This window comes from Taeniopygia guttata, chromosome 1 (assembly GCF_048771995.1).
Source record: "Taeniopygia guttata chromosome 1, bTaeGut7.mat, whole genome shotgun sequence".
In the NCBI taxonomy this organism is placed as follows: domain Eukaryota; kingdom Metazoa; phylum Chordata; class Aves; order Passeriformes; family Estrildidae; genus Taeniopygia; species Taeniopygia guttata.
Window position 1 is genome coordinate 66,731,261 of NC_133024.1, and position 27,362 is coordinate 66,758,622.

At 45.7% G+C, this 27,362-nt stretch overlaps 1 protein-coding gene across 1 annotated transcript in view; it reads right to left on the reverse strand.

Annotated features, from left to right (window-relative positions):
* The window catches only part of LOC121470071 (uncharacterized), a 78,072-nt gene that overhangs the window by 14,417 nt on the left and 36,293 nt on the right, over nt 1-27,362 (reverse strand). Inside the window, exon 3 of the mRNA XM_072930320.1 lies at nt 7,015-7,183. Within this exon, the coding sequence (XP_072786421.1) occupies nt 7,015-7,183 (169 nt within the window). The remainder of the gene's footprint in view (nt 1-7,014; nt 7,184-27,362) is intronic.

Sequence of the window (27,362 nt, forward strand, 5' to 3'; positions counted from 1 at the left end):
CTTGCTCACCACACATTTTTGTGTCCCCAAATCCCTGTTAGAGTGAATGGAGCTGGTGGGGTCTACTCAGGTTCCTCACCATACAGGTGGTGTTGGGAGGAGATGGTGGCTTAGCTCTTGAAGTTTCTACCTGCCCCTAGATGTGCCCTGCCCTCCAGAAGGTGAGTTATCCTCTCCAGGCTGTCCCCTCTACCCTCCTGAATTCCAAACTGACCTCCTCCCAGCATCCTGGGGAACAAGCCATGGGAATAGCCATGAAATGCTGGAGCTGTGGGTATTGGAGGAGGTTGAGATGACATTCTGGAAATGTAAAGAACAACTGCATGCTGAACCCATCTGGCCACCTGCCTCCTTGTGGCATATCACCTGCCCACCTTGGTCCCAGTGGAGGCTCCAGAGATAAGGGCAAGTAATACGTGGGTAGAGGTGGGGCAAGAGGAGCAACAGGAGGGCAGTTAAATAATTTGTTTTATCTGGCTTTACCCAGATAAAACCAGCACAATGCCAGCAGGGTCCACATTCAGCAGATCCCCAAAGGTATTAGTGAAGCAGTGCTCAGCCTCGCTTGCAACACCTCTGCTTGAGGGAGGCAGCTGGATGCTGGGCTCCTTTTCCACTGTGGAGCTGTACCTGTGCTTTGTAGGTGTGTTGTGTATTTAGGTCTGGTCTTTGTAAAGGGATTCACTGTAGCAATCCCTTTTATGTGCCTGGAGTCCTATTTTCTACCTTCATTGGATCATGTCCTGGGCTTCAAAGCACATGGGGAGCAGCAACCTGTTTTATTGCATGGTCATAAAGCAGTGGCCCTTCTCTGCTCCTGAATATGAATAATAAATAGCATGTATTAATAATAAATAGTAGTGATATTGTTATATTTTTACACGGAGGCCTGCCAGAGGCTGTTTTTGAGTATGAGTCTCGAGATTTAGTCAGAGAAAAAGGAAGCAGAAAACAAGAATCCTGACAGTTTTTTACCTGGCTGTGCAGCTGTGCTCAGAGAGGTGCCCTGCAGATCAAAGGGAACCCGCTCCCGTTCTCCCCAGGTGCTGCAATGTTTCCCCTATTAGAGCAGATACTGGATATCAGGCAGCAGTGCTATGAACAGCACAAATGTGCGCTTTGCTCTCCAGAGGTTATGGCAGCCAGAAGGATGCCAGATTAGATTTAGGAAAGCACATATGGATGTATTGCCTTCTTCAGCCTTGCACCATTCCTTAAAATCCTCCGCTGCTCTGGAGGAAGACAGAGAGCATGGCTGTGGACAATCACAGCTGTAGAAGCATAATTCCAATTGCTGTCTCAGAGCTGCTTAGTGCTTCTGATAATCCTCGGGACCTGCAGTGAGTCACTACTGGATGAAGGGAGAGCACTTTGAGGCAGGGATACAGCACAGGGACAACTCCACAGAAGGGCTGAAAAAATCCCACCTCTAGTTTACATTTCACTGAGGGGAAAGATGCTCTGAGGCAGCACCAGCACAAGCTCAGACTGAAGCCCAGACTTCCTGCTTTGGGATTCCAGGTGCTTGGAGAGTGTCTCTGACACCAAGTCCTATACCATGTCTTCCCCTGAAGGCTGAGATGCGACCATAGCTCATCTCTCAGCCCAGTCAGTAGCCAGAGCTACAGCTCCAGTACACTGGCAGCGAATCCCACCAGTTCACCTCATATGTTCACAGGGGTGTTTAGCTTCTGGGGAGGTAAACCAGAAAGTGACAGGAGTGAAGTCTCATTTCAGTGTTGGGATCTCCTCCTTTCTTTCAGTGCTTCAGCAAAATCTCCCTCCCATACGCTGCGTAACAGATGGCGCATCTGTTTCTATTTCCAGGGTGATCTCACTAATCACTTTTTAAGAATCCAGCATCCAGGGTTAATCAACACGAGCTGAATTGCAGTAAAGGTTCCTACAGCAGTGGAAAAATCCTGTGCAACTCCCTTTCCTCAAGTTATCCTCTTGGATAGTGGGGTTTATCCTCTGCCTGAATTCTGCCCAAATCCTCATGATCCCTGCAAAGCCAAGACCTCTTTCCAACAAGCTTCTGCCTCTTGGGGCCTTTGTCTATTTGACTAGGCAGATCTTCCAATAGTTGATTTTCTGTCTGGCATTCAAACTAAAAGCTAAAACAGCATGATACAGGTTAACCCCAAAACCCTCATAGGAATGGAAAGTGAGATTCCCAGAAAACTTTGTCCTCAGCCACAAGGCCTATGAAGAGAAGCTATCACCCACTGCAATCCACTGCCTACAACACAGCTTCAGAGCACTCAGGATGCAAGTTCAAACCCCTTCTGTTTTTCATATGGAAAATATTTTTAAAAGGCTTTCCTGGAAGCAATATCACACCCAGTGTGCCAGGCAGCACCAGAGGCACATGGAGATGGAGCACAGAGAGGCAGGAGACTGGCTGTGCCTACACTGCTCAGCAAAAGACCAGGGCAAAGAGAGTGGCACCCCTGGGTCACAGGCACTGTGCCCAGAGCTTATTTCCCAAGGAGAACATTTATCTTGTGTGATCCAAGTGATCCAAACTTGGAGTGATCCAAACCAAAGCTTCAGAGTTAGCAAAGAGCCCAGCAGACAATGAGCACAAATCCAGGGCTGGAGTCCAACTCTTCTTTGCTGGTGATGTAGCTATGCCTGTCACATGTGCCTACAATGTCAGAAACAACTCCCCAGCTGACTATGGGTCCTCATCCTTGATTGTTCCCATGGTGTTGGTCAGCACACACCTGTGCTGTCCTCTGAACAAGCAGCTACCTCTGGCCACCAAGCAGTGCTGCTCTGAGCATGGTACTCCTGGGACAATTTGCAAGAGCCACATGAACAAGCTCTGTCTCATTTCCCTCAGGATGTTCCTACAGCATGGTCCCACCAGACTTTCCATCCTCCAGCTCTCCTGGATGCTCTCATGCCTCAGTCCAGGCTATGCTACACATCCTATGGAATTCAGCACTGGTGAGCTATAGCATCATCTTCCTGGGCATTTTATGCTGGGATAAAAAAAACACCAAACTTACAAAAATACTTGTTTGCTCTTAGGCCCATAGGCACAACACACAGGGCCAAGCTAAGCTGGAGTCAAGTGCCATGCTATTCTGTCAAATTCAGCCTCTTCTTTGTTGGCTGTCCTGAGCAGCCAACGCTGCTCTGAAACAACTGCTCTTGTCCACTACCTACCAGATCCCAGGCCTGTTCTTTGGGGCAGGCAGTTTAGCCCTGCTGGTATTCCTGCTCCATCTGGTCCAATAAACAGTATAAATAATTCTACCCTGAGCAAGAGGATTAGGAGAGCCCCGTTGCAGGCTGTCCTGTGGTTTGGCCACGCTCTGAAGACACAGCATGTCGGGTAAATCCTCGCTCCAGCTGAGGTTTCCTTTTGAGATCAGCTTAAAAAAAAAAAAATAAAAAGAACCTCAAACCAACAAAGCAAGCCATTTTTATGTTTCTAATTTTTGGGGCTAATTTTGATGAATGGTTGCACACCAGTTGGCAGATAGCTTCAGTCAACCAGAAATGGTGCTTTTCGGTGAGTAAGCTGTACTTCAGACATCATTGCCTCTACTTGTACCCCTTTCCCACTGCCACAGGAGAGGGAAGGGATACTGCAGATACTATTTCATGTGTGATCCTTGCTGCCCTGGCTCTAATATAGCCACCAAATGGTCTCACCCTCTGCCTGCTCTTCTGCTTGGAGACATTAAGGACCTTCAGCAGTTACCATCTCTCACTCTGGGCAGCTTCTTCCTCAGCTGCACCTCTCCCACTGCTGTCAGAATGGCCATGGCAAGTCTGTCAAGACTTGCTCACTTAATTTCTGTATTGAGGATTTTTTAGCTACTATCATTGGTGTTTCTATGTCCTCCTTTCAGGACACACATCTTAATGAGCCCATCAGGTTGTGCCATCTGCTATCTGTTAGAATGTAAACACCTTCTTAGGGACAGGTACACGCACAACAATGGGAATGTTTGTTACCAGGACATGGCAGCGGGGCTCCACAGGTGGCATAGAATGGCCACAAGTCACAGCATCATAGAATGGCTTGAGTTGGAAGGGATCTTAAAGATCATTTGGTTCCAACCCCCATCATGGGCACGGATGCCAGCCACTAGATCAGGCTGCTCATAGACCTGGGGTGTCCTCTGAGGACAAACCACTTGGCCCTGATTTTTTGCCACCTCCATCACCATTCGCACCAGCATCTCCCAGAACCCACTGGAGCCATGACAGCCTGGTTAAAGGGTGGCTGGGGCACTTGTAGGGTGAGCACAGCCGATTGGGCAGCCACATGTTTCTGGGGGTGCTTCTTTTAAAGCTGATTTATTTTAGTAGGACTTTTACGGAGTGTAGCTGGCAGTGGTGGCCAGCAGACATGGCAGTGTCCAGGCTCTGGTTAGAGACTGACAAGGAAACTCTGGGGCTGGCAGCAGGCACCTGGAACCCTTTGGGGACCACCTGGTTAACCCTGCTTTGGCTGACCTTGCTCAAGTAGAGGACTTGGCCTAGGTGATCTCCAGAGGTGCCTTTCAACCTCAGCCTTTCAGTGAGACTTATTTAAGCCTCTGACATAAAGCACAGATGGGATATTCAGGTATATATATTCAAGTATTCCATAAATTCTCAACTCAGTACAGGAAATTTGGCTTTCAAGTCCAACAGCACACTGAACCTTTACCAGGCTGTAAGGCCAGAGTTTCATGAGAGTTTTAACAACCTAACAAACCAGGGAAGTACAAAACATGCCATGCAAGTCAGATGTTTCTATGCAATAACCATATGATCCAAAGTCTCTCAAACAAAACCATTTGCTGTCAAGACAGAGTGGAGCCAAATCAGTGTGATTCAAGGTTTTGGAGTCAATTTTGTAAAACATCAGAAGGAGTTACTTAGTGCCACCCAGTGTTGGCAGCTAGAAAAGGAAGGTTAAATATGGTTACAACTGGGTGTAGCCCAGTGAAACAGGAAAAAAAAAAATCCAGCTCTTGCTTTCTGTATCAGGGGTGAGTAATGCCACAGAAGCTGGGCAGCACCAGTATTCAGGGATAGGTGTCCCAGAGCTGAGATGAAGTTTAGCCATCTTGTTAAAAAAAAAAAAACCAACAAAAAACAAACCAAACCAAAACAAACAAAAAAACCTCTCTGCTTTTTATATTCACTTTTCAAAGCAGGTAATCAGTTTGAGATGCAGAGTCACAAGACTCACTCCCCTAGTCTGACATCTGTCTAGTAAGAAAGTTGCAGTGATTTTTCTGGTCAGATGTTGAGGAATTTAGATGAGACACAACTATATAAAATGTGTCTCTTTCCTAGAATAAATAGAATATAGTTAAACACAACTCTTTTCCCTCTTCCTGCCTTTGCCTCAGGTGCTGCATATGACTTGTCTTTTCCTTGAAGCCTTTAAAATTACACAGGATCTCATTTATATCAGGCATAGAAATAGTCTCCCAGTTATGATCTTTGGATGGCTGAAGAATTGCATGTCTGCTTTTGCCCTTCAATGGAGTGCAGAAAATCACAGAATGGTTTGGGATGGGAGGAGATTTAAAGACCATCCAGTTCCAACTCTCCTGCCATGAGCAGGGACACTTTCCACTAGACGAGGTTGCTTGAAGCTCCATCCAACCTTGCCTGGAACACTTCCATATAAAGTTAGTGTCATGGTCCCATTTAACAGATGTGGAAAGTGAGATTTGAGCAAGCATTCCCATCCTTATCACAGCCCCATCCCAGGAGAGCGTGGTCCTGGCCAAGATAGGATGGAGGAGATCTGGAGCCAAGAATCCAAGCGGGAAAGAGAGGAAGGGGAAAGCAAGGCTCGAAGATGCTACAAAACCACCAGTTGCTGGCAGGGCGAGGGCATCCCAGGGTTGTGGCTTCACCTGTAGTGGCAAAGAAACCCTCCTTCTACCATTTTGGGCTCCTTCACTCTGCTCTGAAGTATTCTCACTGCCCAGAGGGAAAATTAAGACAACAGATGTTTGAGTGGTTCTCTGCTGGTTCTTTATTTCATCCCTAGAAGATGAGGGCCGAGGGGAGACTGACACAGGGGTTTATTTCAGATTGATACAACAAAAAAGCAACAGTGAAGTGAAGCGTGGTTGCTCTCTGAAACAACCTCACTTGCATGAGCTGCCACACTGGTGATCCATGCTTTTGGGTATGAGGATTGGCATTTTTGCTTTTTTCTCCTACTCATGGAGCCATCTATCTCCCAGTCACACAGCCTATCCCTTGGATTTGTGCTTGCTGACAAGTTTCCTTTCTCACTTACCTTTCAGCATCTGCTGGGAAACAGGCCAAGCACTATGGCCACAGGTCATGTGCCAAAAACTCTTCTGGGGCAAACACACTTGGGGTGTTTTTTCCTTTTCTCACCAGTTCCACAAGGCTCCTGGAGGACCTGGACGCTGGGCTAGCTGGCTTTTGTTGGAAGACCTCCACAATCACTAATTGCAACTGCATTTCTCACCAGGGCCCTACATGTCCTAAGTGCCCTCCATGCTCTCCACAGGTATGAAAATCTCAGTCTTCCTCCCACAGAGCTCACAGTTTAAAACCCAAGGTGGGAAGTCACTAATTCCTGTGATGGCTGCTCAGCCTTTGCCTCAGGAATTCATCAAAAAGAGAATTTTCTCTAAGAGGGCCACAGGACACAGTGTGCACAGAAAAAGTCGGTAGAGGAAGGAAACCAGACAAATACAGCATTCTTGAAAAAAAAAAATAGAAAAAGAGTATCTGTGTGTGTCCCTTCAGTTAGGAAGGTTTACAAAGTAGCTTCACAATGAGAAACAGTGCTTGCTTCAGAGGTTTTACAGTCCCAGCAATCAGAATGAAATAGCAGGAAAGGGAAAGGCAGAAGCAGGAGACCTGTGCTTCCCTGCCTTACACGGAGCAACTATGCTCAGTTTGCAGGTCCAAGGCATTTTTAAGCCTATAAATAAACTGGAGACGTTAATGAAGCCATTAATCTCGGCTGGCCGCCGTCCCAGCTATTTTCAGTGGCGAGGTTACCTTGCCTCTCCCGGCAGAAGCAGGTCCCGAGGGGCTCGGGCGAGCAGCACGGACGGATGCCGTGTGCCCGGGGCCGCCGCCCTGGGCGGGAGGACACCGGACACTGCCACCGTCCTTGGCAGCCCACCGGGAGGAGGTGTCCCGAGCGCCAGCCCTCCTGGCTCCCAGCCTGCAGGGAAACACGAAAACAGACGTCAGATAATAAACAACGAGAAAAAGCCGAATGCTGCCGGCTGCAGAGGGAGGCTGGTGACTGCTCCTGCCTGCAGCCCTTAGGCAGAAATGCCTTCTTCATCTCCTACAAGGAGGTAGCCACGATGGAGGCCATCTGCTCCTCTGGAGCTGCTGGGATCCTGCTCCCCACCCCTGCCTTTCCAAGGACAGCAAGTGCAGAGCTCGGAGCTAAAGGGTGGAGGGGGAGCCTGGGAGGGGCAGGCCAGGGCACCCCAGCACACGCGTCTAGGGCAGGAATGGCTGGGGTGCAGGGCCCTGCGAGAACAAGGTCTGCCCTGAGACAGCTTCCTGCCCCTCACACCCGCAGTCACTGCTTCCCTCACAGGCAGAGGGGGAGAAGAGCTCCCTTTCTTTTCCACCCAGGAGGAGCAGGAATGTCATGCACTTGGATGGTGAAATCTGCTTTTTCTCCTTCCTGCTGTGAGGAGAGAAGCCCCGGTACAGCATCTGCTCGGGAAAAGAGCAGCCCAGCATTTGCCCTCAGCGCTCAGCTGGCACCCAGAGCTGGTTTGCCTGTGGGCAGTGTAGCCCTGAGGTTCATCTTACAAAGGTACCTCTTACAAATGCTTGCCTTACCTTACAAAGTATACCATGCTTTTGTTTATTTGACTATTTCTTTCACAATATGCCAGGAATAAATTTATTCCTAGCAGTGAATGAGGTTCACACTCACTGAAAACTGGTGCCTTTGAAAACCACATCTACATATTGCTTTCCTTTGACCTGCCCCCTCAGGTATCCAAGGTGGTCAGATACCACCACAGGGGGTTAGAGAAATTAATATTCCTGTACCACCAGAAAACATTGGCTAACTTTTTCTTTCCTATTCTGCAATTACCTCAAGATGTTGAGACATATTATAAAATAATTGTTCACACACTGGTCCCAGGTGACATTTGGCTACTGTAGCTATTAGGACTTATACTCCCAAAGCATTCACTGGCACAGGACTTTTCCCCCAATTTTCTCAGAAAATACACACTGTTTTCTGTTCTTTGTGTTGCTTAGTAATGTTTCCTGAATTCTTAATATCTATAGTGGTCTGACTGCCAGTTGCTCATAATGTACCATCTAGAAATATTTAAGAAATTTCTCTTAAATGTTTTTTGTACCTTCTTACAATGATATTTTGGGGCCAGAGGCAGCAATTTCTCTGTGGAATACCCAGTTCACTTGACGTGGCTTGCAGCTCACAAATAGCACAACCTATTCACTCTCAGGAACAGCTAAGAAATGCATTTCATTTACTTGAGTTTTGCTATTGCTATGTCTCAGCTATATCCAATGGACAATCTGAAGGTGCTACTTATGCTACAGCTTCCCTGTTGCCGTTCTGTCTGGCATCTTTTAGGGATCATGCAGGATACGACCACATAAAGGTCCCTGGAGGCCTGGGTTCACGGCAAAGTTTAGTTCTGCCTACAGCCACTTTGGCAAGCACCTGGATCCTGCACTGTGCACTGGCTGTGTGAAGTGGGGCTATGGACTCCCATGTCAGTGGCCATCTGAGACACCTACCCCAGTGACAACTGATAGGAAATTTCTTTCCTACTTTAATGAGTCTATGCAGTGTTAAGCCATGTTTAGCAAAGCTGTCACAAAGGCTCCTGACTGATCCCTACTGCCTGTAACTAGCACTTTGGGGAGCCCATCAGCCCCATCGCCCTCTTGAGATGCTGCTCTTCCAAATCTGCTGATGAAGGGCAGCAGGGAGCAGGCACTGCAGGGATTCTTTGGCTCCACAGAGGTGTCTATTTGTCACACCCCCAGCAGCTTTGGCAGACTTGGTGCAGTTGTTATTAACTCCTAACCTCTACTTCTGGACTTTTCTGGGTAGTTGCTAAGATGATAATTTTCTTTATCAATGGAATTTCATCAGTTGGGTTTGCTTGCTATCCACATCAAATTCAGAAATACAGCCATCTAAATCTTATTGGTATAAACTGCAGCAACATCACTCTCAGGAGGAAAGTGGCAGGGAAAATATTCCCTCAAAGGTATTCTGTGTCTGGAGAAACTGCATGCCCAGTTGCAAGCCAGCTTGCAAGAGCAATCTTGCAAAAGACACACAGAGATACTCCAGGTAGACTTAATGTTCACCTTGACAAAGCCACCAGCTTGTCAAGCAAACAAGTCATTACGGCCAGAGTGGTCATAGAAGGTAACTAATACTCTCCACCTGCAGCATCAGTCAAATTAGGATTTAAAATATTACAGGAGAGGAGATCTGAAACGTGAAAACAGCAGCATGTGACGGCCAAAAATGGAAAATAAATGCCAGAAATGTTTCATATTGATGCAAATAAATAACAACCTCAAATGGTTTGGGCTTGTTTCATATGGTAAAGATACAGGCTAGTGTGGTCTTAGGCTAGTAGTTTGCTTTCCCTAGAACAAAACAAAAGACATCAGTTTATCTTGGCTATGAAAATGTCCTTGTCAGATGTCAGCTGAGATCTCTCTGGGCAGGTCACCTACCTCCTCCCAGCTTCAGAGGAGACCCATAAACCACTACCCCCCAAACACAATACATCTGTGCATCCTGAGCAGTTATCCCTTCTCTTCCCTGAGCTGCCTGAGTTGTCTGAGTTGTCTATGCCTGGAAAATCCTGCTGGAGAAAAATATTACTGCTAGGAGTAGTGACCATGGAAGACATCCTCCCCGAACCTCCACAGGGTTATATTAAAAGCACCTTTAATGGCAATACCAGTACAATAATTCCTTCTTGCTGACCCTGGTGCTCACCCACCCCAGAGCAGGGCTCCTGTAGGCACAGCCCTTCCTGGCACCAAGAGGGAAATGCTGAGGATCAGCACCCAGAATTACCCAGTCATAAATAAAATCCTGTGAAAACTTGTTGCTGCTTAGAAATAATCACCAGACAAAGAAAATACCCAACTGAGAGAATTCCCTGCTTGGCATACCAATGATGAGGTGATGCACTGCAACTCAGAGGTAGGAGAGAGCAGCTAGAGCAGGAGTGGGCATTGCTGCCAGAGATTAGCTTCAAACTAAAGCCAGTGTTCCCACATTTCCACAAAGATGGAGGGAAGGTTGACAGTGTCTCAGATGGGCAATTGCTGGAGTGAGGTGGAGGTGAGCCCTGCACCAAGGCTTGAGTGGACCATACATACAACCTCTGACAGACAGCACTGTTGTGTCCAGGGGGGCCTGAGGACTCACATCTATCTGCAGATTTAGGAGAAAAATAGTGATTTATTCGATCAGTCATAGAAATGTGAAAATCTGTCTTGCTAATGTTGACAATTAACTCCTATAATTTGCCTGGGGAAAAGGGTCCTGGTGCCTTTCCTCTGGAATGTTCAGGTATGTGGCAGTGGAGGCCTATTGTTGCCTTCTGTAGGACCAGGACAATGCTGTGCTGGCAGGCAAGAAAAGTATGTGGCTCCTCTGGACCTAAGTGATCACTGAGCAGGACACAAGAACACTGGAAATGGCCCCAGCTACGCAAACATGATGTTCCTTCGTGCCGCTGAGGCAGCAGAGCCTCCTCCTGCTGCTGCTCTGAGTGGGCTGCATTCACTGGTTTGGGTTTCTCAGAGTGCTGTGAGATTCAGTCTCTAATTAGGTCCCTGTAGTGGTGAGATTGCTTCCTTTATAATCACTCAGTGGGAACTGGTACTTTATCCTCTGTACTCAAATTTTTATGTCTTTCACCCTCATTTTCTCTCCAATGCCCAGAGTCTTCAGTCCACTGGATGACAGCTGCAAAAGCCTCTGACATTCACTTTAAGGATGATTCTTTTCAGCTGCTTTTGACAAGCTCTTCCAGTGATATTTACTGCAACTAATGAATTAGCTCACAGCTGGACCACTTGCTAGCCTTTTCACTCCAGAGCTGTTTTAAATCTTGATTAGCTGTTATGATTTGTAAATCTCACAGAACTGCTAAGTCCAAGCTTTCCTGTCTCACACTGTGATCAGGAGACTGCTCCCAGTCATGCAGAGCAGCAGTACACAGGCATTAGGCATTCAGGGGGACTCTACCTCTGCAGCAGGTAGCAAAACAATGTATTATCCACAGGAAATAGTTCAATTTACAGGGAAAGTTATTTGGATAACTTGTAGTGTGTCAGTTTTCCATGGCCTGGTTTTTGGTAGCAGGGGAGCCACAGAGGGGGCTTCTGTGAGAAGCTGCTGAAAGCTTCCACCATGTCCAGCAGAGCCAATGACTGATGGCTCTGAAGATGGACATGCTGCTGGCCAAGCCTGGGTCAATTAGGAAGGCTGGTAATGCCTCTGTGATAACAGATTTAAGAAGAATATCAAACCAAAGTGAGGTGTGTGTGCAGTGTTAATTCCAGCTAGAGAAGAGGAGGAGGTGAGAACATGTGAGGGAAACAACGTGGAGACACCACGGTCAGTGGAGAAGGAGGGGCAGTAGGGAAGGCATGGTGAGGCAGCTTTCCTCTGTAGCCCATGGGGATCCACAGGGGATGCAGAGATCCACCTGCAGCCTGTGGGGTAGGTGCCCATGCTGGAGTGGGTGGATGACTGGAGGAGGCTGTGATCCAGTGGGAGACCAGTGGAAGGAGGTGGCCTTGCTTCCAGGCTGGAGCAGCCTGTCTTTGGAGGAGTGCACCCCATGGGAGAGTGACCCATGCTGGAACAGTTTTGAGAGGACTGTGTGCCTGTGGGAGGGACTCACGGTGCAGCAGTTTTGGGAGAACTGCTGCTCATGAGATTGGAAACACACTGGAGAAGTTAGTGGAGAACTGTCTCCCATGGGAAGGGACCCCATGGCATAGGAGGGAAAGGACTCCTCTCCCTGAGCAGCGTAAGAAAATCTCAGGTGGTGAACTGATCAAACCCCCATGCTGTGTCTCCTTGCACTGTGAAGGAAGGAGGAGCTTGGGGGAAGGAAAGGTATTTTAAGGGCTTGTTTTACTTCTCATTATCCTCCTTTGACTTTGTTAACAATAAATTTACTTTGCACTTCCAAGCTGAGTCTGTTTTGCCCTTGGAGTGTTTTCTCCTGGTCCTTATCTCAAGTCATGAAGCCTTCATTAGTCTCTCTTCTGCCCAGCTGTGGCAGGGGAGGATGAGTGAGCAGCTTTTGTGGGTGCCTGGCATTTGGGCACTGTCAAACCATGACAGTTTTTGGTAGAGAATGCAGACACTGACAAGGACTTTGAGATAAAGATATTAATTGGGAGAAATATCAGGCAAAACAATTATTAAACCATGTTATCAAGTGGAATGATAGTGGGGAATTTGCACTGTAATTGTATTGAAGGGTTTAGGCGTGGATTTTGTGTAGTTTGTCTGGTTTTGTTCTGTATTGTGATGATCTTATTTTTGGATCTGGTGTGGGGAACTTTTTTCTTTTCCTTCTGTTTAGTTTAGTTGTTTTTGTTGTTCTAAGATTGGATGTTGAATGTGGACAATTTTTTTACTGCAGACTTGCACGGTCGTTGCCAATCCTTATATAAGCTGTCTGATACTGTTAATATTATTAGCCAATACTGCTATTATTCCATGGAATTCATGGAATTTGTCATTATCCTGGTGCAAGAGAAAAAACCTTTAGGTGAGGAGCTGTTAAAATCTGCCCTGAGGCATCCAGTTCCTGGGCGGAAGGGTGTGTGGAGGGATCTGGGCAGGTCCTAGGGCGGTTCTAAATCGTCTAAATTATCTCCCATTGCCTGGGACTTTACTCCTGAACAGGCAAACACCCCTAGCAAACTGGCCCGTGGACTGGTAGAAGGGAACAATTACGCTTGCTGAAGCACTGCTTCCTGCAAGTGTCCGACATCGCCTGCTGATGGGAAGTAGAGACTGACTTTTCCCTTCACTTATGCACACACAGATTCTCACTTATTTCTTTTCTTTCACTGTAATAAAACTGCCTTATCTCACCCACTGGTTGCTCTCCATCTTATTGTCTCCCCTGTCCCATTGGCTTCGTGGGCACCTGACACCCAGCCAAGGTCAACCTGCTACAGATAGTCGGAAAAGGCCTTACTATTTTAAGCATGTGTGAAAAAATGTGCAATGCAGCATATCCTACATTTCACAAGCATCTTGCACAAGTGATATTACACAAATGCACCTTTCTCTGCATTATTTTGCAGATCCTCTTTTCTGTTTCTAGCTTCTGAGCACATCCTGAGCAATGAACAACAGCCCAACATTTCAAATTAGGATCCTTATCTGAGTTCCTAAATAAAGTTAAGTCTGATTTGTATAGATTCTGCCCTCTCAAGTCCCACGACACTTATAGGGTCAACAAGTCAGGTCGTTTGTCTTTTGGCAACTAACTGTGCATTTAGGAATCTAAATTTTCAGTGATTTGAATTCCAACTCTAAAATTCTGGCCTGGAGGTAAGCGTCAAACTGGAATTTGTAGCCCAGGGGCTGGGAATGCACTAGTCATGTAGTTGCCTAGGTTCAGGACGAAAAGTCAATGTGCACGGAGGCTTTTCACATATCAGAAGACTTACAGCAAAACAGGAAGTTATTAATATCAGAGCTTGAACTGACTTGAGAGTCAGACAATATCAAACAGAAGGTGTCTCCCCTTTTTCCTGTTTATCTCTTGCTAGCTCAGAAGACAGGGGAGATGAAGAGGCAAAGAGTTTCATAATTTGGTGCTACAAGGCAGTGAAATTGAACTGGCAGGCTGTACATCATTACACAAAGTGTATGGCATCACTTTCCTCAAGTCTTTAAAGCTTTTGCTGTACTTTTAAACAAACAGGGAAGCTAGTTTGAAATGATGGGGTGGCACATGACAAAATAATGCAGTGCAATGGCAGGCAGGAGTTCAGACAAAGTGAGCAATACATGAAACTACAGGGGAGGATAATATGCTGCCTTGGTGTAAGTTATCTTAGGAAAACATTGGAACTAAAGAACTTTCTCTTGAGAAAGTGTCATTTGATTTTTAAATAACACAGGTCATTAGGACTACAGTTTCATGTCATGTCTGCACAATGGTTTATCAAAGCAAGACCAAAGCAGGGTCCTGGGAGGAAGCTCCAGGGTAAAGGAAAAATATTGTACAGAGCAGCTTACCACCACAGTGCAGAAATGAGCAAAACTTGCTGGACTCATGGCCCAGCCTTATCACATCAGCACAGCACACACCAGACTGCATTCAGCTCTCTGTTTTCACTGCTGCCCAACACAGTCTTTTCTTTCAAACAAGGACAATTTTAAAAACTGCCCTTTCTAAAAGGGAACTGGACACAGTCCCTCCTTGAAAGACAAGATCAAGCAGGAAGCCCTGCACTGAGAACTAGCCAGGTCAATAATGGAGTGCCAACCTGTTGGGATGTGGGGTCATTGGCGGTCTGAGGTCTTTTGTGTTTTGTCAGCCACTGTGGAGGTGATGGGGCCTGGGAGCTGCCTCCCTGGCCTCCATGTTTATGGAGAATTTATTAGAAGACTCATGATGGGCACAGGAAAACTTACACTGAGCAGGCAAAATGCAAACCCCAAGAATATTTATTTGTTTTGATTTATGACTGGGCAGGTGATACTTCCTAGTGAAATTTGGCTGTTCTCTAGAACACAAAACATGAAACACTGTAAGTAGGTGTCAGATCCCTGGGAAAGGTTTCCTTTCTTTTGGAGAAACAGGAGATTTCATGTGAGGATTCGTTCACTGGGTGCTTTCACTCTTTCAGCTACCTAGAGATTTAGGCCTTTTCTTTTTCCATCCTATCTTGCTGAGCCACTCACAGCCACATGAAATAAATTCCTAGAAGGAAATCACTCCCACAGAGCCTTACAGCTCTCCATTTACACTGAAAACACACTGTGCATGCAGAAGATTAAAATATAGAGGTGCATCTTCTTTTCTGTCCTTAATAAAGCTTCAGCTGCAAATACAAGGCAAGAGGCACACTTTCTTTCCACTGAGGTTGCAGATGTCAAACAAAAACATCACAAATTTCACTGCTGCTTAAATGAGATCTGCTGTACATGACTTGCAGAAACCACTACCTCTGACAAGATTTGTTAACTACAGTACTGATGTACACAGTGTAATCGTCAGGGGAAGGACCCACAGTCAGCTTTTCCCCCCCAGAATGGCCTATTTTCTCTACTCGGGCCACTTTAGGGGTGCTGGGTAAGGAGGGGTAAAGCAAGCAGCTTCCAGGCTCCAGATAGGTGCTTTTGTGATCCCCCGAGCCCATGGATGAGGAGGAGGAGGAGGAAGGGAGTAAGAACTGTATCAGATTAAATGGAACTAGGCAAGACAAACAAGTGGTTACTAGCAAACAAAAAAGAATTCTATAAATAAAGATATGAATAGTTTCCATGTTTAAGTAAGAAATGCGACAGGTATGAAATTAAGCAGAATTAAGAAAAAGAATTCTGTAGAATTAATTAGAGAGACTTACAGCACAATTTCAGTTCTCTGTGCAGCTCAGGTCACACACTGCTTTGCATTTGAAAGTCAGCTACACAGAGTGCTCTGAAGGATGCCCTTTGTTGTCCATCGCCTATGGTAAAAAGGTAATGCAGACCAAACCACTTCAGGGCCTGATATGACTCTCTCTCATACTGTAGCTGAATTCCTCACATGTATTAATTTCACAGACCTCAGGGGTATGGATGCACATTCTTCCTTGGAGAATGAGGGGCAAAAGGCAGAAGCATGGGACTAACTTACACAATGGAGTCAGTGGCAAAGCAGAAACCTGGATGTAGATCACCCAAGTTCCAAGCCAGCATCTGAACTTCTAGACACACCCTCTTCTCCCTCCAAATGTGAGAAAATAAGAAATAAAACCAAAACCATACCACAGTGGTTTGAGTCATTTGAGAGTCCTGGCTGCAACCTCCCACACAGCAATCACCACACAATCTTGGCTGCTTTCACCACTGCCACCTTACCTTTCCCTCTCAGGCTTTCTGTTGTGTTCTGACATAAACTGGGAGCTGCCTGAGGCAGAAGCTGTTTAAGCTTCCCCATTATTTTGCATGTAGCATGAAGTATCATGGGGTATCTCACAGGTTTTGACTCTAAATTGAGTTTTTGAGAGAGAGTCAAATTACTTAATGTCACTTGAGTCTGCCTACTGAAGCTTTTCCACACCTAAGAGCAGCTGGCAGAAGCAGTGGAAGTGAGCAAGGGCCATCTGTGCACATTGCTCAGGTTTTACTGTTTCTGCTCACCCTGTGATTTTTGGCATCAGGGAAATTATTTAGGCTGCAGGAAATAGCCCTTGAGGGCAACAAAGATCTGGCTAGTGAGTCTGTCCTTAGGCTAGGCAAGCCTAAAAGATGTGCATAAAGCAGCAGCTGCTTTGTAGGAATGAGGGCCTACAAATTTTTTTATGCATACTGATGTCCGAAGCATTGCTGTGAAGGATTTATGCAATAGATCTGTGACTATGTGCTCCTGTTCCACTTTCTAACTATTCCTATGTGTCTCCTCTCTCACTGCCCTTCAAGGCTTTCCTCTGAATATAGTGACGCATACTACTCCTGAGAAGTCTTGGGAAAGAATGTAGAGGGCATAGATTGCTTCAAAGCAGATCTTCAAACATCTGTTTGTACTTACAGCACAAAAATCCAGCACGCTACAGCACATAGCTGCCTGTAGCTTCAAGGCAAACACAAATGCTACGAGGTATTAAAGACTCATAAATATAAACAAGATAGCCTGGAGCAGCTTATCAGTTAGGTGGTAATGGGTGGGGAAAGGCTCATTGTATATTTAAGGCCCAGGCATTTTCCCACTGATTTTTGCCATGTTAGTAATAGGCCAGGGAGAGGAAAACTCTCATGTAATTTAGCTGGGAAATACTGCTCAGGTCAGTCAGTCCTGACTCTCTCCTTCTGTCATTCCTGCTCACTGCTGCATGGGGATGCAAGGGCAGTCTCTGGCCAGACACCCTCTGAGTCAGGAGGGGAAAGAGACAACTGCTCATGACAGCTCTGCTCCTGACAGCCAGGCCACCACTGCGGAAGGTCCCCCTGTAGCAGAACAGAGGTTACACTGAAGGATAAGGGACTGCCCTGGCAGCAGAGCCTTGCTAACTGGCCATACAGGAGCATCAGAGGAAGGCTCTGGCCCCAGATTAGTGTTTGAGTGGAAAACAAATAAGCAGATGACACTATTACCTGCTGTTGCTTGACATCACTCTGAGACCACAGGGTAGAGTGGCACTGAGACCCCAGGACGCTTTTACCACTACCTGAGAGACAGGTATCATGATTAATCTGTTAGAAGTTGGTGGTATTTCAGTCCCCTCTACAACTTCTTGGTGAATGAGAAGAAATTTTGGCTGGCTTGAAGTCTCTATTTAATTTTGTATTCACATCAGATGACTGCCAGTTCTGGTGTAAAGGAGGGGACAGAAACATGGGGCAGGATTTGTTAGGACTTGAGGCACAGAAGCAGAGCTGTTCTAGGTGGGGATAAACCATTGTGGACAACATCTCAGTATGTCTAGTTCACAGTCTTCTGTTTAGTCTAATCCCACCTCCTTGGAGATTTCAACTCCAATGCCATTTGGAGCAGCTCTGCCCTGGACATATGTTGTCTTCTGCCAGGTCTACTGCAGGGACCGTAGTCTTTGCCAGCAGAGCAGTAGAGCAGTAAAAGCAGCAGGGTGGGTCCTCTTCAGTCACTGCACCATCACTTGTTAGAGCTCATTTTTTCAGAGACCTAAATCACAACACAAACACTATAAATCAGCCCAAAATGGATATGGCTAGACCACAAGACCTGAAAATGCTCTAAAAACGTGCAATCTAGTTCAATAAATTGTGCCTTCCCCAGGACAGATAATTTGGGTTCTCCAAACAAAAGAGTGTCAGCAAGAAAAGAGTTTTATACCAATATTTTTGGCAGTATAGAAACATCCCTGTATATTACATAGTACTTACTACAAGGGCAGAAGATTCCAGTGTAGATACACATTCACTTTTGCATTTCTAGAGGTGAAGGGGGGGGGTTTCCTCATGTTGAGCTAATGCTACTGAGCCAACAGGAATTAAAGCAATGCTCTTTCCTGCCTGTTGAGACATGGTGAAAGAAAGCAGCTACTTTAAATCAAAGGGTCCAGATTCAGGGAGGTGCTCCAGCTAGAAATCAGAAGCCAGTTTACAGATACTTTGATAACTTGGGCTTTTATTGTTCCACAGGCCCCCAAGATCAGTTGGTGAGGGTTGGGTAAGTTTCCTCATATGGAATTTGAAGGCAAAGACAATCTACATTTGCTTCCCACAGGCAAGCCCAGGCATCTACAGCATGTTATAAAAAGAGGAGATTAAAAGCAAGTTTTGTAGCACTACTGTATGAAAAGATACAATCGGATACAATTCTACCATTAGGAGCTTAGGAGTTAGGATTGGAAATCTGATGTAGGCACCTTTGAAGCACCAGTTTTGTCAAGAATATCCCATGCTTTGTCCTGTCTTGAAAACTGAATTGTTTAGCTATTAAAAGAGATTAATGTAATCTCTGTGTCTATGAAATTGGATTTTAAAACTGTTTGCTTACTGTACTATCTCCAGTGCAGTGAATGAGACCTCTGCTGCTTCTCATGTTGCTATAATTACAGGTCCCACCTTGTCTGAGCCCAGCATGTGCTGGCATCACCAGCAGGACAAAGTGCCTGGCAGACTGCAGGAAGAGGCACGTAGCTGGCAGGGAGAGGGAAGCCTCTGTTCCACAGAGGCCACCGGTGATGTCCCGTGTTGCTTTGGACACATCAGTGTGAGCAGAGCCAGCTAGAGAGGCGCTGAGACAGCTGGGGCAGAGCGTGTGAGCTGGGAGCAGAGGCTGAGCCAGCTGGGTGGGCTTAGTCCAGAGACAGGGAGGTGGAGGGGTGATCCAACAGGACCTGCTGCAAATCACGCCTCCCTCAGGGGGAGACTGACAGGCCCCAATCCATCCTGCAAGCAACAGATGGACAAATGAGGGGCAACAAACCCAGTCTGGAGCTTGGGAAAAGAGAATGGACAGAAAACATGTCCCAGAGAGGGACACTCTGCATTCTCCATCATTGGAGGCTTTCAAGACTTGGCTAGACAATGCCAAAGCTGACTTGATGTAATGTGATAGTCCTGTGCTAAGCAGGAGCCTGGATGACCTTGGGCCTCAGAGGACTCTTCCAACCAATGTTTTTGTGTTTCTGTTCTTTTCCTAGTGAAGGAAATGAACATTCCACAGATCCATGGATATGTGTCTTTTTATGCCAGCTAAGAAGCAGGTTCTGCAGTCTTCCTTCCAAGAAGCTAGCAGTAAAGGTTAAGAAATCCTAGCCCCTCTCCAACCCTCCTCCTCCCACAGGCAGCGGTGTGTTGTGCCCACCTTCAGTCTCCACTTTGCTGTAGAAACATGGCTTGTGGTCCTGTGAGCATGGTCTAGCCATGAGTGTTGACAGTCCAATTGCTTCACTTAGAGCTAAATGGTAGAAGAATAGATATCCCAGGGCAGGAGGCAATTGTTGCTGGGAATTCTGCTTGTCATCAACTAACCCAGACCATGTCTCCTTGCAGCAGGTTCTGTTCAGTTGAGGATCCTAGCACAGTTACTTTATTGCTGCTTCCACTCATGCACACCACAGACACTTCAGCAGGCTCCTTTTCTGCGAACAGAGGGCTCATGAAGCATCCTCTGGCCGCCTGAAGCAATTTCTCTCTCTAGCCAGAGATCTGCAACTCCATGCAACTCCAGTCTTTGCAATGTTTGCTAGCCCTTTGCATCCTCTGGATGTCCTCTGCCAACTTCCCCCTCTCTTGGGAAAAGGGGATATATTTGCTGAATTTTTATTTACTCATCATGGTAGACAAGCTTCTGACAAGCCATCTCTCTGCAGTGCTGCAGCTTACCATGCTGTCCTGCATGGGTACGGGGTAAAAAAATAACCACAGGATTTTAAAATTGTCATTTTTTTCTTTTTGCAGCAGATGAAAATAGAACTTGCTTTCTCTTTCCCAGAAGTAGTCTTGACTGCAGTGGCTTGAGAAGACCCCTGGCTGTAGCAAGGTCCTCGTTAATGACTGATTGCTCCAGGGCAGGGGATGATTTGGTGCTCTGATACAGCGAGAAGGGCAGAAGAGAAATAAGTCAAATGAGCGGGTGCCTGTAGTTGTTACACTTCTCCTGATGTATCTGGCAGAGACTGCAGAAATGGCTGGGTGAAGCACTTGTGTAATGTGGGGAGCCCCACATCCCAAAACACCACAGGCACAGACTGTGTCATCACCAGCAACGAGCTGTCCCACACTGGTGGAAGGGACAAAGAATCAGCATGTGTCCTCTGCTCTCAAACAGAAAAAAAATCTTTTGTATTCCTCTTTTTTTTGGACCTTGTAAACAGTTTGAGACTGTTTATATACAACTTGTTTTGTTTAGTTCATACATCTGGGTTACTTTTTCCATCTGTTCTCTTCAGTTTTAGGCACCTCCTGACTAATTGCTGTTTCTTTGACCAAGCTTTTGCCTTCTGAATTCTATAATGCATCAACAGCACACCCATACACAGCCCCAATACTACCCTCAAAGCCTCCGAGGGCTCTGAGATGCCTTCAAGGCCAGATCCAAACCTCAAAGTGAAGACATGGTACAAAAGTGCTGCCTCAGGGCTCCTCTCTACTCATGAATGTTCTGGCAGCCAAGTGCCTGTGCTAGCCTTTTCACCCCAAACTGTATTCAGCCCATGATGACTTGCTCCCAGCAGCTCTGTTAGTTCTCCTCACGTGGCAGACAGCAGCCCTACAACCTCTGCTCCATGTGCCAGGTACAGGCAGGGCCAGACATTCTGGGGAGCTCCACAGCAGCAGTGTTGTGATGGCTATGATGAACCTAATCAAAACAGATTGAATGGAGACAGAAGCAAAGGCAAAGATGGCATCAGTGGAAGATGACGCAGAGCAGCTACAGTTCCCTCAGAGCTGCACTAACACCAAACACTGCACCTTGCTGAAATGTGCTACCATTAGAAAGTACACCTGCATGTACCACATTTTCAAGTTTCAGGGAGACTGGCACAAGGTCTGGAGGAGCTGCTACATGTATGGGGCTGTATGCATGGTCTAGAGCTGGAGGAGTACCCGGTAAGTGCCGGGAACTGACAACATTTTATATGTACCCACAGTTTTATGTGGTCTTTTTGGTATCTGAACATTTGCTACTGCTTAAAAGATAACTCTGTTCTGATCTAGCAACAGAGAGGATCTTGAATATTGATTTTAAAGGCACATGGATAGGCTGGAATGCAGTCACAGAATCATCGAATCATTTATGTTGGAAAAGAGTTATAACAGCAGTGAGTCCAACTATTAACCCAGCAGTTCTAAGTGCACCACTAAACCATGTCCCTCAGTGCCACAGCTACATGTCTTTTAAATACCTCCAGGGACAGTGACTCCACCACTTCCCTAGGCAGTCTGTTCCAGTGCTTGACAATCCCTTTGGTGAACAAATTTTTCCAAGTATTCAGTGCAAAGATCCTTTCCCCCCTCTGAGACACGTGTGCTCCATCTGTTACTAGTCTCCCTGCTGTCATGTAAACTGACCCATGATCAAAATCCCACAGATTTTGAGGGTAACACCAGACTCAGAGCCAGGTATTGATCTGTTGTCTCTTCCTATTTCTTTCCTTATCATCCCCTGCAATTGGTAGGATAAGGGGAACACGTCCTGTGATCCAGATCTCTTAGCCAATTGTCCCAAAGCTCTGAAGTGTCTCCTGATTTTCCTTGGACTTCCTGGTGCAACTTCATTGCTGCCTACCTGAAAATTAATAGTGGAGAACAATCTGAGAGTAAGAAGCTTTCTTGTCACGTCTTTAACCCATGTCACAGAGAGGCAGCAGATCTCCCTCAGAAGTTGTTCCAGACAGCATATTGGGTCTTCTCCCTTCAGAAGGGAGTCTTCCATGGCAATGACCTGTCTCTTTTTCTTCATGGACACAGTTTTGACACAGGTTGACTTAACCTTGGTGACAGACCCGTGCAAGATGAGACACTGTCCCCACTACTCAGTTCTGCTAGCAGAGCCTTGTACCCATACCTGCTCCTGGCCCTACATGATCCTATCTATATCCATTTTTTCTTGCAGTCAACTGCTTTGGAGCATGTATGTCTTGTTCCTTACGAAGAGTTCAATGCAGCATGATCCTGATTGTGAGCATTTCCTTTTAGGGACTGTAACATAAACAAAATACCTGGTTATATTATTAATAAAAGCCATCCACATATCTACAGAATTATTAGCTAATGCTGCTCTCTCTTTGGATAGCGTGGCATAGCAAAGTTATAAAAACAGATTTGTATTGCTAAGACTTCCAGACCAAAGAGTCAGATCATATTTGCCATCAGCAATGTGTCATTGAGAGTATAAACTGAAAACTCAGTAGTCACCAACCAAGAACATTGCCTAAGCACTAGAAAACATGGAAAAGTTCTTGACTCTGGCCCAGTAGGGCTGCCACTCAGATATTTTTGAAATTTAATTCAGCAAATGTCATCATTCCTAACACAAACCATCTTGCGGTGAGCAAAGAAGAAAGGAGTACTGGAACCCTGAGGAGTTAGGAATTATTCCCATATTAGGTACTATTTCCACAATGAAATGCACTCCCAGTTTATCCATTTTCATTATGCCAATTTATTGTATTTATGGACTAGGGATGTGTGTTTAGATTACAACCTCATTTTTGTAGGTGCTACGTGAACAAGTCATGAAACAGGCCCTGTTCCTGCAGTAGTGCCACAGTGACCCGGAAGCAGAGGATAAAGGATATTGCCAATGGGGACAATATGCAAATTGATGGGCCCAGCAAAAAAACACATTCTTCAGAGCAGGAAAATATTTGCTTTTCAGTAGAAAACTGTACAGTGTGAAAGTGCTCACGGGCTATGCAGACATCGCATTTTTATTAAAAGATGAGTGAAGTGCTTATGAAATAAGACAAATAAAAAGCCTGAGAAATTTCAGGTTTTTCCATCCAGAGAACAAATATATCAGGTTGTTCCACAGTGACCTGTCAAGCCTAAATTTAAGAGGGAAGAAAAGGACAATTCAGGCTCTGTACCCATCACAGCTTGCTCTCTGTGTTCCGACTTCCATCAACAGCAGAATCTTCACCACTGCCATCTTCCCATCCTTGGAAAAAGGGGCTAAGAGAATTACTACTTGTGGACTTCAGATGTAACAAATAATCTACCCGCTGTTTGCAGTGACTTATAACAGCAACTTGCATTTGCCAAAGAGATTTTGGCATGGAGGAGCCTGAATGTAATTGTTAATGTGGAAGTCTCATGTAAATGGGTCTGAAAACAGGGCTCAGTTGTGTAGCTAGACAGCCATGAAGGACTTCAGGATACACCTTCACTGCACCAAGTGAAGGTGGTCTGCAGAGCCCAAGGTGCTTCCAAGGCTAGAATCAGCATAGCCAGGTTGGTCAAAGCCTGGCTGAACAAGCTTTGTTCTTTTGCTGCCGTGTAACCCAGTGCCAATGGATATATACACCCCCTCCCACCCTCTCAGCACCCCTGCATGGCACTGCACAGCAGCACATTGTGGTTCCAGCTGGAAACAGCTGCTGTGTGTGTGGTATGGACACATCTGCAAGTGCTCACATCCCCTCATCTATACTGGGACCTCAGTCACCCCTCACTTCTCTAGATGACCTCAGGATCTGTTTCATAGGAACTGGTAAGATCCAAGGGGGCAGGTGGGACACCCAAAATATCTTTAAATTCAGTGGGGGGTGGAAAGGCAGCTAAGAGAATGAGCAGTGATGAGAACAGATGCTGGAATCTGAAGGCATAGGCAGCAGATAATTAATGAAGAGGCTTAAGTGTCTTGGTAATGTGGCAGTGAGAAACCTTGCTATTACTGCTTTCAGCACAGAGTGCATATACAACCTGGTATTGTGAAATCTTGAAATCTTTGTATGCAAATACAGTTAGGAGAAGAAAAAAATAAAAACTTGGCCATATTTCTGAATATACTCACTTCTTCTGAAAATAATATCACAGCCAGAACAGGCCTGCTATAGTCAACGCTTATGCACAAGTCCTCATACCTGGCTTAATAATCATAATGAACTATGAGGGAAAGGTAAATAGTCTTCATTCCACATCTCTGAGGATAATAGTAAGAAGGAAGAGATTTCAAACATTGGTAATGACTTGTAGAGCAGCACACTGCTTAAAACATTGACTATGAGCCAAGAAATACCCCTCAAGGCTGCAATCAAAAACAGTTTCTGGCTCTGTGCTGTGAACAGAAACTTTATTTGATCAACAAAGTTATTGCAACAGACTTGCTGTTGAGAGTCTGGAAGCTCTTTCCTAATGTGGCACCCTTCACTAAAGATACAACTCCTGCATGGGAGAGCTCTGGGCTCAAGAAATGCAGCTCTGGCTCACAGCTTCAAGTTAATTGTGATGACCACTGAGGAGAGTTGATGCTTCTCCTCTGGCTGGCACAGAAGTCTGAGTAACTTTTCATGGGGAAATAAGAGAGATGTGAGATTGGCAAAAGTACTCCTCTCTGTTTTTGAAAGTAGCTGTTGATTTGGGAGAATCAGCTGAAATCAGCTGAATTTTTTTGGTGAAGAGCTTCAGCTTATTGCCCTCAGCAGCAGTACAAGTACAGGGGCAATCTCTGAGCCATAGGCCTTGCCAGGATAAGAAGAAAACAGATTAGCCCCACTCCTGGCCAGAAAAAACACCCACCTGTCAGAGAATATTGGCAGGAAGAAAAGGAAAGAACTGAAAATTAATTTTTAATAGAGTTTCTCAGAAAATAGCAGACCTTCTGAAAGTATTTCAGACTATTTTTTTTTTTTTTGAAATGCAAAGTAGACATTTCAGTTGAAATCTGGAAAACTGAAGGTCTATTACTCCTATAAATATCTGTCATCAGAAATGGGTTTCCTGCTGGCACCACTAAGGAAAAAAAAAAAAAAAGAGTTCTGAGAACTGAGAAGAGAGAGGGTTGTTAATACCAGAAATTAATTTTCAACAAGAAACAACAAGCTATACCGATCTGAAAAAACAAACAAACAAACAAAAAAATATACTGACTGCTCCTGAATACACACACTGAACCCAATCCAACTAATTGCCCAGGGATCTATGGATAATTGGCATCTCCATGCTGATGGTTTGATCTGGAAAAAGAGAACCTTCCCCAACCATGGGAATAAAATTTTTTAAAAATGTAGAGGCTCCTGTTCAGCAAAAAGAAACCAGTAGTGCACAGAGATCTCAGCCTCTGTCATAGGCGTGAGAGATCTGATGCAAAACAGACATGAGCTGCCTGAGTTCCTTGGGAGAGAAGAAGGAATTTCAGACTAGTGTGCCACAGTCCTAGAGACCAGAGAAGCAACTAGGTACTCACACAAGCCATGACCAAGAAGACCGGAATACCAAAACCTAAAAAACATAGAAATAAACATATTTTTTGGGATATGATGTATGCTGACTTACTCCCAGACACTGGAACAGCTTGCCCAGAAAAGTGAATGTTCATCACTGGAAATGTTAAAAGACAGGTCGGATGATCCAATGAAAGAATGTCCCTGCCCACAGCAGTGGGAGTGGACCAGATGATCTTTGAAGGTCTCTTCCAACACCAAAAAAGTTACCAATTTTATGATTTCTTACTTCAGCATAGAAAGCCTAAAATTTTCTGGTTCTGACAGTCTGGACTGCAATTAAAAGCAATGTGCCTTTTCCAAATATCACTTTTTTTTTCAAACGGTAGAGTATTAACACCACAATTTTTTCCCCAAAGAATGGAGCAAATAAAGGAGTTTTCAATGAGTTTTAGAGATTCTGACTTTCTTATTCAAATCCAGGCAATATGAAAAGAGGGACTGATAAATTGTTATGTTCAAAGATTTACCTTTCCAACAAGAGGGAAGATAGGGTGGCAAAGTACAGAGGAGGGGAAACACTGGGAAGAGGGAAAAGCAAGCATGCATCCAGTGTTGCCTTCAGGCTTTATGTTTGACAGAAACAAAACAAGACATCCACAGAAAAATATAATGTTTTTCTGTACAGGGAAGATTATATGACTGTTACACCTGATTCCTGCTTCAAAAACCATGCAGTGTCTCCATTGCTTGAGCAGGGAGTTGGACCAGATGCCCCACTGGGGTCCCTTCCAGCCTGACACACCCCATGATTCTGTGGTACTCAGGAATTAATGCTGAGGTAAGACACAGGCATTTCACACCCCCAGTGCTCCCTTGACAGGGTCTGAGGAGCATCAGTGCAGCACTGGCTCCTACTCATGCCTCTGTGTAACCACAGACCCGTGGCTGGACTCCAGGTTGGTGAATACGACACCTCAGATCAGGTGCTGGCCTGGTCCTGTGTAGGTATCTCAGAGGCTTGCTCAAAAGCAGTCACTGATGCAGAGGTTCCCCCCATTATCCACAGGAACTACTGAGACCTGAGAAGCTGCTGTGACGTGGCCCAGTGCATTGCACATTGGTCACAGGGAGACACCACGAGCAGGGCCATGGTTCTTTCTACCCCCTCAGAAAAAGGGTGTCCCCATGCTTTTCTTGCACAGGCTATATATGGCCCCCTTGATCCCCAGAGTTCCTGCCTGCCAAGGAAGGAAAGGGGCCTGATGTCAACATTGTGGCTCCCTAGCACGGGTAACATTCGATGGTTCAGGAGAGCTGGGAACAAAAAGCAGGCTTGAAGCAAACAGCCCCATCCCATCCAGCCATGCAACATGACTCAACAGATCCACACAGGCAGGGCTGTGCAGGCTGTGAGCGGAAACCAAACACAGAGCACGCAGTGGGCTGGCAAGCTGGGCCTTTTTTTTTTTATTTATTTTTTTTTTATTTTATTTTTATTTTTGGTGGAGTCTTATCCTTCTCTTGTATTTAAGTAACACTTCCAAGAGGAAGAAAGGCTGGAAGAAAATACTGACTTACCATGGGATGGGGGCCTCTCACCAAGATCGGCAGTGAAGCTAAGAGGAATTTTGCCTGTTTTCCTAAAAATGTGGCTTTGCAACGGGATGGAGAGAGGGAGCCAAGCCACACGTGCAGGGAGAAGGCTGAGATAGGCAGGATACACTGTGGCAGACAGAAGCTCCTCAGCTTGTGTAACTTGCCAGGGTAGAGAACTGCTGTGACAAGTT